An 18,510-nucleotide genomic window follows, 5' to 3' on the forward strand; every position below is an offset into this window, starting at 1 on the left:
AAATCCAACGCCTCGCTCATCGCATCACCGACCAGGCAGTGGATCAGAATAAACTGCCTAAGCGTGTCAACGCTACTGCTACAGTCACTTCAGCTGCTACTACTGCTACACCCAGCGACAACAAATGGAAATGGGATGGGGATTCCGAACAGTCTCAAGCACAGCAGCGCAGGACGAATGACTACCAGAATCCGAGTCAGCAATCATCTGGCAGTCAGGAGCAGGGTGGATACAGGGGAGTACACCCACTATGCAACAAGTGTAACAAGCACCACAGTGGAAGGTGTCGCAAGGAACGTTGCCAGAGATGTCTCAAGATTGGGCATGAAGCCAAAGATTGCAGGAGCTCACGACCTGCAAACCAGGACCAGCAACTTCCACCACCAGTTCCTCAGAACCCACAGCAGCAGCAGCAGCCACAGCGTGGAAATCGGGGATGTTTCCAGTGTGGGGCAGAAGGTCATTACAAGCGCGATTGCCCACAGTTGAACCAGAATCAGAACAACAACAATAACCAGGGCAATGGAAACAACAACAACAACAATGGCAACGAGGCAAGGGGTCGAGCTTTCATGCTAGGACAAGGAGACGCTGTTTGAACTTATAACTCGTTTTGGGATTTTCTTTATTATGTCTCTGTTACTCAAACAAAGTTTGGTTTGAACATGAATCGTACTGGGTTTTATGGACTATTTTAATTACTATACTTTATGTTTGATATGATGGATGGCTTGATATTATTTGAACGCTCCTGCCGTATTTAAGGACCTTATGAACAGGGTGTGCAAACCCTACCTAGACGAGTTTGTCATAGTACTCGAGAAGTCCACTTCCCAGGCCACGTAGTGAACAAGGATGGGATCCGTGTCGATCCATCCAAGGTAGACCCAACCAGAAACTGGCTTGCACCACGAACTACAGACGGTTTACCAAGGATTTCTCGAAGATTGCTCAGCCACTTACGCTACTGACACAGAAGGGTGTCACCTATTGCTGGGAGAGCCCCAGGAGACTGCTTTTCAGCGCGACAAGGTTATCGCTTTCGCTTCACGTCAACTTAAGATTCATGGACGCAACTACACGACGCACGATTTAGAGCAGGGAGCTGTTGTTTTTCGCGCTTAAGATATGGCGACACTACCTGTACGGTACCAGATGCACGATTTACACCGATCACAGGAGTCTCGAGCATATTCTTGAGCAGAAGGATTTGAACATGCGTCAACGACGATGGGTTGAACTACTTAGCGACTACGAATGCGCCATCAAGTACCATTCAGGCAAGGCCAAGGTTGTGGCGGACGCCCTCAGTCGGAAGAACACTCTACCTCAGCGCGTGCGAGCGCTACAGCTTACGATCCAGACTAGCCTGCCAGCACAGATACGAACTGCTCAGATAGAAGCACGGAAGCCCGAAAACGTCAAGGCTGAATGCCTTACGCGGCTCAAGACAACGATTAGGACAGAAGGCAGACGGCGCCTACTATGTAACGGGGCGTATTTAGGTCCCACTTTATGGCGGTCTACGCGAACTTGTGATGGATGAAGCTCACAAGTCTTACCACTCAGTGCATCCAGGGTCGGATAGAACGTACTAAGACATCAGCACTACTTATTGGTGGCCTAGTAGGAAGGCCCACATTGCTACATACGTCGGAAAATGCTTGACCTGAGTGAGAGTCAAGGTTGAATACCAGAAACTAACAGGGCCTACTTCAGCAGCTTAGGATACCTCAGTGGAAATGGGAAGAAATTTCCATGGATTTCGTTACAGGCCTACCTCGATCCCAGCATGGGAACGATACCATATGGGCGATCGTGGATCGACTCACCAAGTCTGCACACTTCCTACCGATTAAGGAAACGGACAAGTTCTCCACTCTCGCAGACATCTATTTTAAAGAAGATTGTTTCGAGGCACGGGGTGCCCACGTCCATCATTTCGGATCGCGATGCACGATTCACGTCAGAACTTTGGCAAGCAATGCACAAACCATTCGACTCACGATTAAACATGAGCACAATAGCATACAAGCCGCTCCATTCGAGGCATTGTACGGGCGTAAATGCCGGTCACCTCTTTGTTGGGCAGAGGTGGGGGATAGTTAGATTACGGGTCCAGAGATTTTATGGACGCCACGGAAAAAGATTGCACAGATACGACAACGCATGGCGGCAGCACGCGACCGTCGGAAAGCCTACGCGGACAAGCGTAGGAAGCCATTGGAATATCAGGTCGGGGACCATTCGAAATCATAGAACGCATAGGCAGGGTAGCCTATAGATCGAACGTACCAGCTGAACTCGGGGCAGTTCACAATGTCTTTCAGGTGCCGAACTATCGACGAGCGGTTGCAGTTCGTCGGGAAACCAGTTGAAATCACGGACCGGGATGTGAAGGTCCTCAAACACAAGAGAATCCCTCTTGTTCGAGTTCGTTGGAACTCCAACGTGGCCCAAAGTACACCTGGGAACGCGAAGACAGGATGACAGAAAAGTACCCCCAGTTATTTGAAACCAATGCTACCACTACTGAGGCTGAAGCTACTACTTCGGAATTTCGGGACGAAATTCCAGATCAACGGGGGGAGGATGTGACACCCCAGGAAAAACCATTGAACGATTGAACTTACCTAGCTTCCTCAGTGAGTGCATACCAAATTTCGGGACGAAATTTCCAATTAGTTGGGGATAATGTGACAACCCGTACTCTAGACTTATCTTGTGTAACGTTATATGCTCACGTGAACTATGTTACTTGAACGAATACATGATAGGTTATGTGTTACACGATTGTGTGATTTCGTGATTATATTGAATGTTGCATGTTACGTGATTTAATGTGATTGCATATACTTGAACCGATTAGTGAAACATTTACAAGAACCTACTCGGTCCATATGGTTGGACTCGAGACCATGAGAAAACCCATGTGGGGGTTTCGGCCCACATCCCTTGTACGTACATATATATATACACATATTACCTCTAGGGTTTTAGTTTTACAAAACTTAGCAATCAAGAACACACACAAACTCTCCCTCTCGTTCGCAAACACAAGACGGCCGGACATCAACCCCGAATTCGAATCACCTCTACCCGATCGGTTAGTGTTTAATTGTGACCTATTGATTGAATGATTATAAGATCGCATGCTTTGAATGATTCTGTGTTAAATTAAGCTTTGTTCGATCGGCCGAACGTATTATAAACCGGCCGGATGTGTTGTTAATCGGATATGTTGTTAATCAGATATGTTGTTAATTGGATATGCATGTTAACTGGATTGTTAGGATGTTGTTGTTGATCGGCTAGTCAATCGGCCAAACTTGCTTGATTGATCGGTCGGATAGGTTAGCTAATCGGCCACATGTTACGAAATCGGATTTTATTGTTGATGATGTTTAATGTTAATGTCTTTTGGATCGGCTGTGATGTTTTGCAAATCAGATTATGAACGTGCATGGAACCGGAACTTAATATGATTAAGTGGTATTATTGTTCAGATGGTTAAATTAGGGTTCATAAGAATTTATGTTGTTATTGCCTGTTTGATCGATAATACTTGGTAGGATTCATGAGAAACTGTTAGTTGATTTGAATTATGGAAATTGATAATTGATTGGCATAACTGATTGCATGAAACATGGAAACTGTTACAAGTTGTTAGGCACACGGATTGCGAGTCGAAACTGAGATTTCGAGTCTTGTTGCGACTCGGAACCTCACACAACAACAGCATGAGCCGAAACCATGGTTGCGAGTCCCGGTTGCGACTCGTAACTAAACCATGATGAGCCGAGACCAGTAGTTACGACTCGTAACCCCGTTGCGACTCGAGACCGGACTCGAAACCACCTAGTCTCGAAGGATATGCATCTGTCGAGATCTCCCTTGTTGCGACTCGTAATCTCTGTTGCGAGTCGAGACCATGCACGGACACATAATTGGACTTACACACTAACACGAGCCCAACTATTTGGGCCGAATAACTGGACTTGTTTACACCTCTGCTATTTGGACTACTTATCTGATTGGGCTGATAGGTTGGGAGAATATTATTTGGGCCGGGTTATGTTTGGGCCGAACACTTAGATTGTTTATCTGATTGTTGTTACGAGTACATGTTTACCATGAATCCTTGCATGCTTGCAACGTGTTAACCTATGTGATACAACATACGTGCTATATGCGAACCTGACTTATGTAATAACCCTGTTAGGACGTGGTTGACCACTGTTAGTTCAAGAACTCTCTTTTTCTCTTTGTGTATCTGCCGAGCAACCCAAGGTGAGTTCACACAGCCAAGGCATGGGGTTCCCAGGGTGGGAATGGGATTGGATGATTATACGTGCATACTTAGTAAATGGAACTTAATGAGATAGTCCTCAGGGTGAGGTTGGTAAATGATGAGATACAGCTAGACTAGTATACCTTCTTGAACTGATCTTCGCACACACGCCAGGGGTTGGCTGCGATATTATGACTGATCTTCGCACACATGCCTTGGAAAGGCCGCGAACTATATACTAAAACTTCGCACACATGCCAGGGTGGCCGCGATACAAATATACATAGTCTAGAATACTTGAGAACTTTCTCTAAACTTCGCATACATGCCGAAATGGCCCGCGATACGAATCAATACTATACATGAACAATGAACGAACTAATACGATGCATGACTAGATAAACGAACGCAATGTTTGCTATACTACTCCATTACTGAACTTACTTTCTGTGAACTCGCTCAACTAGTTTGTTGATTATTTGCTGCATGCCTTGCAGGACCTTAGGAACATTATGGAGCTTGCACAGGGAGGAGCAGGTCGTTGTGGGCAAAGGATCATGAAAAATGTTTCAACACTCATGTTAAATCATACATACTATTGTTTGGGTTACTTAAATGCTTCCGCTATACTTAACTACTTTATACGTTCAATATGATTGGTGGTTAGGATCCTGGTCATGTCACGCCTCCAAGCGGTGATACTCCGCGTGTGGATTTTGGGGGTGTGACAATCCTCTCCATCACATTCCCACACTTAACCTTGCTTGTCCTCAAGCAACCATCACAAAAATTACTCACCATATTAACGAATCACTTCTAAATACCTTACCGATTTAGCAATTTAAGATCCCAAGTCATACTCGTCCCATAGACTAACACAATCGAGGTTGACAATCTAACAAGTAAATGATGCATATTTGAAGCAATTTTAAGACTTGCCTAACTAAAACTAACATGCTTATGATACTACACACATGCCAACACGCCCCTCACAATAAGCACTCCTCTCGCCTGTATTTGGACTAGCGTGTAATGTACTAGTGTATATATAAATCTAAACCAAATATGATACTCTGCACTCATAAGCTTGTATGGCAATCACACCTCCATTGTAACAAATAATACAGCACATATCAAAAGGACTTCTGGGTTTTGGGTTTGGGTAAAAGTAAGGAATTTTGGATTTTTATGTGTATAGCTAACAAAGAAAGATAAACCAAACCATGACAATCTTTAATCACACTAAACAATATAATACTAACATATTTTTCTCAGCTGCTTATTTTGGTTGTTTGACCCATAAATTTGGCTGCATTTTCTGTTTTTTTTCGGATTACAAGTATATAAACACACATCGTCATTCACGGTTGGTAATCAAACGGGTCACAAGGGGTGTAACAAACGAAGGATATACGGCTCAAAATGGGTGACTAAGGTGTATTAGATAAACAATCAAAGGATAAAATAATGAAGGGATCCTAATGCCTTTATCATCTATGTGCATAAGCTAGACCGTAGTCCCAGCATGTATCAAACCACATAAGTTCTAATGCATAGCAACATACGGCCTACTCTCAACAAATGAACATTTATGCACTTCAAACTAACAATTCTAGTAGGCTCAAACATCTCATAGAACAGAAGGAATAAGGGTTACCAACATGTAGCATGTGTAATTCCTAAAGCATGTTACCCCTAGTTAGGTATCTCTTTTTGATTATCCTCTAAAAACACCTGTCAGACATATACTCTCATGAAACTTAAAGGGACAACCATGACTAGGGATCTAGATTAGCTTAATATCAGCAAGAAACCTTTTAGCGATTGAAAATTTTGGTTTTCATGTAGTTTAAGCATGCTTAAGACAAAAATTTTCAAAATTTACAAAGTTTTTCATTTTTCTCACTTTTTTAACCACTTTCAATCATTCAAGCGTTTTCACTCACCAATCCCTCTCGGGTTACCACATCCCCTTACTTGGGATACACTGTCCCCAATGTCTGATGCCTTTTATTAACCTAACCCGAGTACCACCAAATATCAACCCATGAGCAACCAATAACCCAACCAAACCAACAATAAACACAGTTAACCACTCCCAACACAAAAGTTACACCACCCAAAACACAAACAAAAATTAAATTGTCTAAATAAAAGAAAATACAAGGGATCAAGGATGTGGGCCTGATCAGTACAGCAATATCAGTGAGTGCTCATCTATATGACAGACCTGATGGTCCACCACAGTAACCTCCGAGATGCTCGTAAAATGTACTCATATCAAAGATATCGGCCAATCCTGCTGCTGCTGACTCTCCATGCTGATGCGGCTGTTGCTCCTGCTGAGATGGTTATTTGTATGGTGGCGGCTGGTACGGATAAGAGCTCTGGTAATGCAGTGTCGTGTATTCTGAGGGCACCCATATAGACCCATGTACTTGCGGTGTCGGATGCCTTGACATGCCTGGATGATAAGGAGGCTCTCTGCTATAATCCACGTATGGTGGATTTTCTACATACAGTACACCCTGGTAATAATCTGAGTGCCTGCTCCACTAATTCTCATCATACGCCCGCATATTTAATTCCATCTGCTCGTACGGATGGTGCATCCAGTCAAGTCAGGCAGTGTGTTCCATCAACTCTCGATGTTGGCGCTCTCTCTCTGCATCCTGCCACGAGCCCTGATCATAAATAGATCTCTGAAAGATCTCCCAACCTGCATATTCTTTTGGCCGACTACTTTTCACCCTTGCTTGCATTTCATCATCAAACACTCCCCACGAATACCCTGACTGTCTTGGCTCTTCAACTTGCCTCCTCGAGCTCTCACCCGCAATCAATCCTGCTTCTCTCTGTCTTGAAGCTTTGGAATCTGAGAGACGAAAGATTCAAGTGTTTGAACGTGAGCATCCTCTTTGTCTTGAACTTGTTACTGAAGGTATGTGTATGTAATAATATTCATGTTTTTTTTGTAATTATGAATCTTATGTATGTGTTTTTATGAATTATTGTTGTAGCGATTGAAGGATGTAGACGACAAATGTCTGAAACGACGACAGATTATAACAATGGACAAGATGAGTGTTTTGAACAGTCATCAAGTTTAGGCCCGGTTTTGGAAGAATTTATTCCTATTAAAAGAATTAATGAAGATGAAGACGAAGATGAAGACGAAGATGAAGATGAAGAAGATGAACAACAATTAAATCAACTAAATAATAAATCCAAAGTGATTTCCATCAAATCAGATAAATCATCTTCGAAAAATCAGATTGGCTTAGACATGCTCAACTATCTATTCAAACCCCAGATACATCGGTAATACTTTAACTAATTTCTAAATTAATTGATACTTTTGCTTTGTTTGCGTCAGACCCATTTTAGTTACGTCAACGGGTCATTCGTACTTTATGGTAAATGTTATGAGTCAAAGATTTATGCGTGTAATTTTTAAAATACTTAGTTTTACCATCCAAAAAGAATTAGCGGGCGTAGCTTGTTGCCGTTTGCTTACTATTTCGATATAATTTCCTTTTGGAATGATCATATAGAAAAAAGTATTTAAATTCCATAATTTGATTATTTTTTAGTATATGGGTCTTTTATATAATTTTCAGGAGTTATCACCAAAAAAAGTTCCGGTGGTGGAGGTAACAAGAAATAGGTGTAGGGCTTTTCATTCGTTTAGGAAAGAAAAGAGTTCCGACGAAGCTCCGTCGGTCGGAGATGTGAAATTATCTGCGGCGCTGGCTGTGGAGCTCGCGGCTGTTGCCAGCTCCACGACGGAGGGTGGTGGCGGCGGTGGTGGTGGTGGGAGTAAAGGTGAAGATAAAGGGCAGTCGAATCGGAAAGCTAGACGGTGTTGTCGCCGGAATTGCACTGGCGGTTTCTTCATGCTCTTCAACAACTTGGTGGTGCACATGGTCGGTATTCTACTATTTTTTAATATCTTTTATTTTATTTCAAATTAATTAATTTATTTATTTAGTAAATTGGAATTTGATTTTGAAAATCTTTTTAATCATGCAGTTGCTACACCTTAACAAATTAGAGAATTAATGAAGGTGGATGGGCTCACAAATGATGAGGTAAAAAGCCGTTTACAGGGTGAATACCGTTAACAACTCCTCGGTGAGAGTATTCTACATATTAGGCCAAAGCAGGTTTCACTAACTCGAGAGAAAACTTTAGATCACTTTGGAATATTCTTAGTTTCATTCCGAGACACTCCAAGTTTTACATTGAATCTCTTTTACGTTATATCCATTTTAATGTATTTTTATACTTGATACCTTGTTCGTTTCAAAACCAAAGCATGAATCGCACGTTACCCGCAATCTAAAACAATATTAATGCTCGAGAACAAACTAAATTTACACTCCTTTCATCCTTATTCATAGTTATACAATGTGAATACGTGTTATACTTGTGCAAACTATGTGAAACCTACGTGTTACGTGAAAATATTATTATACTCATTCATGCAAAACAAACATGATTTTCTAAACATATTATAATCAAGTCTCATCCTTTTCCCCTATTTCGATCTTCTAGTTGTCTTCCAACCGTAACTCGAACTTAAGGAAGAACTCCAAGTCCAACTCCAACGCCAATTCGATGTCCAAGAAAGACATGATGAAGTTCATGGCCAACCAAATGGCCAAGGTTATCCCCAACGTCATCAGTAAAATCCAAACCCCCAACAACTTCGAATCCCCTCATGCCACGGTCGATCTAAAGTCGACCCACCCAAGTCAACCTTCACGTTCAAACAGTTTAACACATGTATCCCGATGCTGTTTACGAGCGAAGATGGGGCGACAAAAATGATCCAATGGTTTGACTCCATTGAGGTCACCTTTCGACAAAGTGGGTGCCCTGATCTTTATCACCTAGCCAACATTGATACCAACTAACATGGGCCAAAGCTAAGGATGGCACTTAAGGGAATGCTCAAAGCCCTAGACATTCGGGACGGGTATGGAGATTCCGTTTTATTTTTTTCGTGGGTTTGGGACGGGTACAGGATTTGATAGTATACCCATTTACCTAACCGGTCACCCGATAAAGCATAACCGTTTACCTGATTATATACCCAACGCAAGACCAAGAGTTCCCATGTATCGCTCAAATAACCTTTGCCACAACCCGTCTTAAAGATTAGGTTTAGAAAGAAAAAAAGATTCCTTTTTTCTTGAACAACAAATATCATTCATTAATTACCAAAACACAATTACACAAACAGCCAAACAACCGTGGATATAATCGCTTGCAGCGTCTTCTTTGCACATCTTGAATCCTGCTGATCCGCAAACTCAGGAATCTAACGCATATTATCCCAAACTGTCAAGTCTACACTCGCCCATAAAGACAAAGAAAACACACAATTGTTTAAATAAATCACAAAGTAAACTCCCTACACCATGCTTGATAAACACCCCATCATCACATGCTTGGAACACGTCCTTTAATAGTTATTATCTAATGCACATAAGTGAATATATCGTGTAAGGTGTTGGTGAACAACCTATTGAAAATATGAGCAATCTCATATAACACAACTATATTATAACAAAGACCACTTAAAGTTAATAATGATTCAAGTAACATTTGCAATACAACTAAAGAATAAAGACATCGGATTTATTGATGACCATCGTGTCAAAATCGACTAAAAACACAAACTGTTTGTGCTCCCAAAAATAACTAAAAACATAGAAAACATAATTGTTTAAATTAAATTATGACCTCAAAGTGTTGATCCTTGATGAGCTTTTGCCAAGAGATGGTTTTGGCTTCGGTTTAAACTTTTCGTTTCCGGGTGTCCTTACCAGGCTCCCTACAGATTTTACATATCCTGGTTTTCTTTTCCTCCTAACTCATAGCTTGCTCACGTTTTGATTTAACCTTTTTATGAGAACCACACCCTCTGGTTTTGCTGGCCACTGGAACAATAACTGCTGGCTCAAAATGTTGAGTCACTCGAGTCATGAACACAAATCTATCTTTCTTTACAACGGCTCACTTTTTGAAACTTACCTTAATTAAAAAGAATGTTTATACATCCATTTTTGGAAACTTATATCCATAACGCATTCATATTTTACTTCCGCCTTCATAATTTGCAACTTTTATCATAGTAAAACTTGATCATTTCATTTAAATTATGATTCGATAGATCATACTTGTTTTACCTTCAAATCTTATACATACTTGATACTCGTTCTTCATTCTCGTAAAACACGTACTTATCTTACAAGCAAACGGTCATAAAATACGTATTTTATACACTTTATACATATGATTATTTATTTATACATTCCTATACATAAACCATTCTTTTATATGTATTATACACCTAGTGCATGTTTAACATACTTGAAATAACAAAAAAGTATACCTATTATCAAACTACAGGGACCAATTGTGTCAAATTGCGAACTGTGTCCGGGTGACCACGGTCGTGTGTCGCGGCAGATGTGGTGCTCCCCTTCCGCGACCCGCGGGAGCCAGTTGATCCGCATCAGACCCATTTCAGCTACGGGATTGGTCCCCTTTTGGCCCTTAACTCCCAACTAACTCTCTTTAATACCAATCTAACACTTAACCCTAATCCCCCAATATATATACACCTATTCTAACACCCATTTTCACTTTCCAAACTCCTCAAACACTCCCAAATCCTCTCAATTCATCCAACTTTTCAAGTTTTTACAAATTATACAATTGCTCAAAACAGTGAGTTTTGAGCACCTTTTCTTCTATTTTCTTCACGTTTTCTAGTACCAATCTACTTGGATGACCTTCAATGATGTTATCCAAGATTCACCATGGTGTAATCACGTGATACATCATTTACATAAAGCTCCAAAGTCAGATTTATTTTCTGATTTACATAAACTTATTGCAACTTCATTTTCTTTAACTTTTCTTCATCATTTTTTTTTCCACAAAGCTAGGAACACCTATAGGAATGTTTCCACAGGTTTACCATGGTAAACCAAGGTGGAACAACACCATTTTAAGGTCCAAACTTTTTTTTTGGAAGAATACTTGTTATGCTTTAATAAAACTATGTTTTCTTGATGTTATCTTGTGCCTACTTGTTCTTGAACCTATCTAAGGTTATGAGACTTGTTAGGAATAGATTATTATGAGTTTAAGAGGGGCAAACAGCTCTAAAATTTCTGTTTTTGTTCAATGTTCATGTGCTTTTTATTTCTTTGCTAAAACTTGGTGGAATCTTGCACTCACCAAGCTCACAACTTAGTCTATAGTTGTGAGTTTTTGTTGAGGTGATTTCCATCAAGTTATGAGTTTAAAAACTTTTTATTTTCAGTTTATACATATCATAATCCAAGTGTTGAAAGCAACCATGATTCATCATCTTTCATATGATGAACTTGTGACGTGTGAAGTGTGAACCATGGGAGCTTGGGCTTTCTAATCTAGTTCCACTCCTTCACTTGTGAACTTGTGTATAAACACTCAAGTGACTTCCTAGTATCAATGTAACATAGCCCCGCCTAGCCTCCGGCACTTAGGATTACCTTTCTAGGTCGTGTTGGTTCACCCAGGTTAGGATATACTTGGACACTTGAGCATGCATTAGTTAGTTTTTCATTCTTGTTATTCATGACCCTCCGAGTCATCCTTGTGAGGATTTGTGTAGTGCTGAATCATACAATGAGGTTAAACCTCCATGCTTGACTTACATGATAATCTATGATATCTATGATGGACTTAGTTTTAGGTTAATATTATGACTATACTATAAAACATATAAATATAAACATAACCGGATTCTTGATGTTAATCGAATCATGATTATACATTGCGAATATAAGTTATATCTTCTTTGTTCTTTATTCCTCATTTGTGATTCTAATGGGCACGTCAGGACCCATGAAAACACTTTAAAAACTTAGTGTCCAAACGAGTGTATAGACGAGATATACTTCTACATACATATACTTTTATACTTAATTCTGAATCCAAACATTCCATAAACTCCAAACATCGAACACATTCATTCTCTTATTCTCATTAACTCATCAAAACACGGATAATCGGAAAGCTTTGCAATATTGTGAGTATACTTGACCCTTTTTACGCTTTAATGCACTTTTGGGTGTAACATGTTTCAACTATCAAAATTCACAATACACGTAATCAAACTTATTCAATCACTCAATCCGCCAAACATGTTATTTGTTATGCTTAGGTTGTTTATGCTAGAATACTTACATGCACTCTATTTGTCATTAACTTAGCTAGCCCACCTTAACAATTATAGCGCTATAGGAGTAGCACACCACCCGACGGGGTATTGTTAAGTTAACATGCTTTACGGTCTCAATTACTTCGGTGTCGAGGGATGCACATTATACATTACGGTCTCGTTCACTTCGGTGACGAGGGATGCACATTATTCTTGTGGACACTCGGGTTTGGCCTATAGTTATGCATGCTAGCTTCAACTTTGTATATCAATTGCCATGTTGGATTTGAGTTTATCTTTTATACTTATATGCTAGTATTCCAAAACTTGTATACTCGCCAATACTTTTGTATTGAACTATACTTTAAAACATGTTGCAGGATTTTGATAATGATGATAATGATGCACGGAACTTAGTAGGATGCCTAGAAACGCATTTTAAACTTTAAATACTTGTTGTATTGTAATTCATTTGTTTCAACTTGTTTTATTCGATTTCAAACAATGTAATTGATTCTTTTAGCAATGAAATGAAATTTATTGTTAAATACTTGTCACAATTTAGTGTTTTAAGTAATGAGCAATCTATTTCATTTCACCCTGATGTTTCCGCCGTCGATTGGGGTGTGACAGATTGTTATCAGAGCCTTAACTATAGAGAATTAGGGAAATTGCCATGCTTTTGACCTAGTCTATAGTTAAGCACCATACTCGACCATACTTGATTTACGTGCTAATTTGTTGAAACGTATTTTATGTGCTAAATTCTTGAAATGCCTTTTATGTACTCACACTTGTTTTACTATTCCAAAACATATGCCTTTCCTAAGGCCATTTTACACGATTATGTTAAACTCGAAAAACACTCGTATTATACAAATGAGACGACTTCACCAAAATAGACGTGAAACCCACAATTTGGTGAATGACTCTCAATCCACTTATTCTTTTTGCACAAATTTTGCCATCAAGTTAGGAGTGAAATCCTCACCTTGATGGAGAAATTCCATTTCAAATCTAGTGGACCCTCGTCAATGTGTCGGAATTTACTTTCTTGACCCGACGAGTACTAACCACACTTAGGGTACGACGTTGTCAAGTTAGAGGTGAAACCCGCACTTTGTTAACAAGTCCCACTCCTTGATTTTCAAAATCCCACCAAGTCTCGAACTTTCTATTGATTAGGGACATGTAGTAACCGGAAGGGTGAATACCATTAACGGAAACTTCGGCGAGAGTATTCCACCTATTAGGCCAAAGTATGCTTCCCAAACTCAAAAGAACTTTCGACCACTTTGGTTTAATCAAAAGTTCTGTTTTGGAACAATCCAAGTTTTAAATCAAATTTCCATTTTACTAATATCAATTTTCCGCTTATCACGATTCAAACTATCCTTTCCAAGCATTCAAATTATTTTCAAGATGGTTACACACACATCATACTAAATCTTTTCATATACTTATAGTGCATGTTTTCAAAAACGTCACCAACAAGATTTACATTACTCGTAATCCCAAAATGGAGGCATATCGTCTAGATAGGAGTGAATTCCTTACCTTGATGATTAGCTCCGCTCATTCCCTTCTTAAAACGACCTCACCAACGAACTAGGGGTGATTCCCTTACCTTGGTGATCATTACCAAACTTTCATTTTAAGAGACTTTGTTATGTCAACCACACAAATCAAGTTTTATACCTAAATCTTTTATCATTTTCCCTACTTATTCAAAATTTCAAAATTCATTGTTTTATTAAACATACATCTTACCCTACAATCTCTTTTACATAAATCACATACACGAAATTCCTAATCGTACCTTAAATGTTTTATCACCCAATTTTCAAAATTTTGTGAAGTGCTACCTATTTACTTAATCAGACTAATGAGTCTCTTGCCCACGAACTTCATACTCGACCTAATCACTAAAACATGCTCACATTATATCATTGTACTAAAGACATTTGTACTCAATCGTAAAACAACCCAACTTTTTCTCGCATACTCATAAAATCTTTTAAATATTATAAGAACACTTTGCTAAAACTCTTTTCAAAATCAATAAATCATTTTGCTAAAACGCTTTTCAACATCAATAAATCGCTTTACTTAAACTTTTATCAAAATCACTAAGTTCATTTTGTTGAAATTCTTTTCAAGGACGAAATTTTTCACAAAGGTTCTAATATAAAACTCTTCGTATTATGATACGAAATACCTTAAATAAAGCAAATTTTCTGTTTTCGAAAATCTTTTCAAATACCGCTCAACGTACCATCGAAATTCCAAACACGTGGGCAAGGAGACTTCATAGGAACCAACAATCTTCGACATACGTAAATCCTTTTTGAAACAAGAGTAGTATTTCCTTTTTTCAAAACACATCTCACATAGCAATCAGATACTTCATATTCTTTTGACATTCACAAACTTGATTCTCCTTTTCCGTCAAACTCAATCTATTTTGATTCAATACACGCAATGATTTATTCAAACGACTATTCATGCATAGCATCGTACACGTTTTAGTCAATATTTCTCGACAATCTCACACATATCATTCGTATGGTGGATTTTCTACATACGGTACACCCTGGTAATAATCCGAGTGCCTCCTCCACTGATTCTCGTCATACGCCCACATGATTAATTCCATCTGTTCGTTCAGATGGTGCATCCGGTCAAGTCGGGTAGTGTGTTCCATCAACTCTCGATGTTGGCGCTCTCTCTCTGCATCCTGCAACGAGCCCTGATCATAAATAGATCTCTGAAAGATCTCCCAACCTGCATATTCTGTTGGCCGAATACTTTCCACCCTTGCGTGCATTTCATCATCAAACACTCCCCACGAATACCCTGACTATCTCGGCTCTTCAACTTGCCTACTCGAGCTCTCACCTGCAATCAATCCTGCTTCTCTCTCTCTTGAAGCTTTGGAATCTTAGAGACGAAAGATTCAAGTGTTTGAACGTGAGCTTCCTCTTTGTCTTGAACTTGTTACTCAATGTATGCGTATGTAATAATATTAATGTTTTTTTTGTAATTATGAATCTTATGTATGTGTTTTTATGACTTTTTGTTGTAGTAATTGAAGGAAGTAGCCGACAAATGTCAGAAACGACGACGGATTATAACAATGGACAAGATGAGTGTTCTAAATAGACGTCAAGTTTAGGCGCGGTTTTGGAAGAATTTATTCCTATTAAAAGAATTAGTGAAGATGAAGACGAAGACGAAGAAGATGAACAACAATTAAATCAATTAAATAATAAATCCAAAGTGATATCCAGCAAATCAGATAAATCATCTTCGAAAAAATCAGATTGGCTTAGACATGCTCAACTATCTATTCAATCCCCAGATCCATTGGTAATACTTTAACTAATTTCTAAATTAATTGATACTTTTGCTTTCTTTGCGTTAGACCCCATTTTAGTCATGTCAACGGGTCATCCGTACTTTACGGTAAATGTTATGACTCAAAGATCTATGCATGTAATTTTTAAAATATTCAGTTTTACCATCCAAAAAGAATTAGCGGGTGTAGGTTGTTGCCGTTTGCTTACTATTTTGATATAATTTCCGTTTGGAATGATCATACAGAAAAAAGTATTTAAATTCCATAATTTGATTATTTTTTAATATATGGGTCTTTTATGCAATTTTCAGGAGTTATCACCAAAAAGAGTTCCGGTGGTGGAGGTAACAAGAAATGGGTGTGGGGCTTTTCATCCGCTTAGGAAAGAAAAGAGTTCCGACGAAGCTCCGGCGGTCGGAAATGTGAAATTATTGGTGGCGCCGGCTGTGGAGCCCGCGGTTGCTGCAGCTCCACGGCGAAGAGTGTTGGCGGTGGTGGTGGTGGTGGTGGTGGTGGGAGAAAAGGTGAAGATGAAGGGCAGTCGAATCGGAAAGCTAGACGGTGTTAGTCGCCAGAATGGCATCGACAGTTTCTTCATGCTCTTCAACAACTCGGTGGTGCACATGGTCAATATTTTACTATTTTTTAATATCTTTTATTTTATTTCAAATTAATTTATTTATTTATTTATTAAATTGGTATTTGATTTTGAAAATATTTTTAATCATGCAGTTGCTACACCTAAACAAATTCGAGAATTAATGAAGGTGGATGGGCTCACAAATGATGAAGTAAAAAGCCATTTACAGGGTGAATACCGTTAACAGCTCCTCGGTGAGAGTATTCTACCTATTAGGCCAAAGCAGGTTTCCCTAACTCGAGATAACTTTCGATCACTTTGGAATAGTCTTAGTTTCGTTACGAGATACTCCAAGTTTTACATTGAATCTCTTTTATGTTATATCCCTTTTAATGTATTTTTATACTTGATACCTCATTCGTTTCAAAACCAAAGCACGAATCGCACGTTACCCGCATCTAAAACAATATTAAAGCTCGAGAACAAACTAAATTTACATTCCTTTCGTCCTTATTCGAAATTATACAATGTGAATACGTGTTATACTTGTGCAAACTATGTGAAACCTACGTGTTACGTGAAAATATTACTCATCTACTAGATTATTCGTTCTCCCTCGAACCACAATTATTCCCAATTATTCTCTCGATGTTTTTATGCAAAGCTTATTTACAATAAATCGGCTTAAACGTTCAAACCCTAGAATACATCTTTACCTTTAAAACTATCTTCCATTCTCTGTTTACGCGCATATATACTTAGTTGGCTCGTTGCCCCCAAAACTTTTGATAAATGCCTAACTATCTCTTTTTTCACCAATAAAAAATTTCTACAAATATGTGATGTTACTAATGCTCTTTTAAAACCAATAAAACTTTCTTACAACCTACAACGTAGGTCGCACTTTTCATCAAAATGCCAACTATTTTACACAAAAACTTTTAGGAAACATATTTCAAAATACTTCCTCGTTGAGCTATTGAAACTTCAACAACTCACTTTGCCTATACACACACATGCACGTTTTACTTATGATTAATACCTCGAATCACCTTAGTCAAAGGAACTGCTTTTACAAACCTATTATTTCGTTCCTCAAAATTTCATACACTTTCAACACACTTCAAAACTACAAAATCTTGATTTTAGTTAATCATTTTAGCCTAATGCCTTTTTACAAAGTCTTCCTCTTAAATAAATTTCAGGACGAAATTTCCTAATGGAGGAGAGACTGTAACGGCTCGCTTTTTGAAACTTACCTTAATTAGAAAGAATGTTTATACATCCATTTTTGGAAACTTATATCCGTAACGCATTCGTATTTTACTTCCGCCTTCGTAATTCGCAACTTTTATCATAGTAAAACTTTATCATTTCATTTAAATTATGATTCGATAGATCATACTTGTTTTACCATTAAATCTTATACATACTTGATACTCGTTCTTCATTCTCGTAAAACACGTAGTTATCTTACAAGAAAATGGTCATAAAATACGTATTTTATACACTTTATACATACCATTATTTATTTATACATTCACTATACACAAACCATTCTTTTATATGTATTATACACCTAGTACATGTTTAACATACTTGAAATAACAAAAAAGTATACCTATTATCAAACTACAGGGACCAATTGTGTCAAATTGCGAACTGTGTCCGGGTGACCACGGTCGTGTGTCGCGGCAGATGTGGTGCTTCCCTTCCGCGACCCGCGGGAGGCAGTTGATCCGCATCAGACCCATTTCAGCTACGGGATTGGTCCCCTTTTGTGTAGTGGTTAAACCTCCATGCTTGACTTACATGACTCACTTGAGCATGGATTAGTTAGTTTTTAGTTCTTGTTATTCATGACCCTTCGAGTCATCCTTGTGAGGATTAGTTAGTTTTAGTTCTTGTTATTCATGAACCTCCGAGTCATCTTGTGATGATTTGTATAGTGGTTAAACCTCCATGCTTGACTTACATGATAATTTGTGATATCTATGATGGACTTAGTTTTAGGTTAATATTATGACTATACTATAAAACATATAAATATAAACATA

General features: G+C 38.8%; 1 protein-coding gene across 1 annotated transcript; it reads left to right on the forward strand.

Annotated features, from left to right (window-relative positions):
- The first annotated feature begins 7,292 nt into the window (after nucleotides 1-7,292).
- Nucleotides 7,293-16,699, forward strand: LOC110915079 (transcription factor HHO3). Its single transcript, XM_035984534.1, has 4 exons — nucleotides 7,293-7,457; nucleotides 15,750-15,884; nucleotides 16,185-16,499; nucleotides 16,606-16,699. Exons 1-4 carry the CDS (start codon nucleotides 7,335-7,337, stop codon nucleotides 16,633-16,635), a joined length of 603 nt encoding a protein of 200 aa, XP_035840427.1. The 5' UTR covers nucleotides 7,293-7,334; the 3' UTR covers nucleotides 16,636-16,699.
- Nucleotides 16,700-18,510: the final 1,811 nt, after the last annotated feature.

Source organism: Helianthus annuus, chromosome 15, assembly GCF_002127325.2.
Source record: "Helianthus annuus cultivar XRQ/B chromosome 15, HanXRQr2.0-SUNRISE, whole genome shotgun sequence".
NCBI classification, from domain to species: Eukaryota; Viridiplantae; Streptophyta; class Magnoliopsida; order Asterales; family Asteraceae; genus Helianthus; species Helianthus annuus.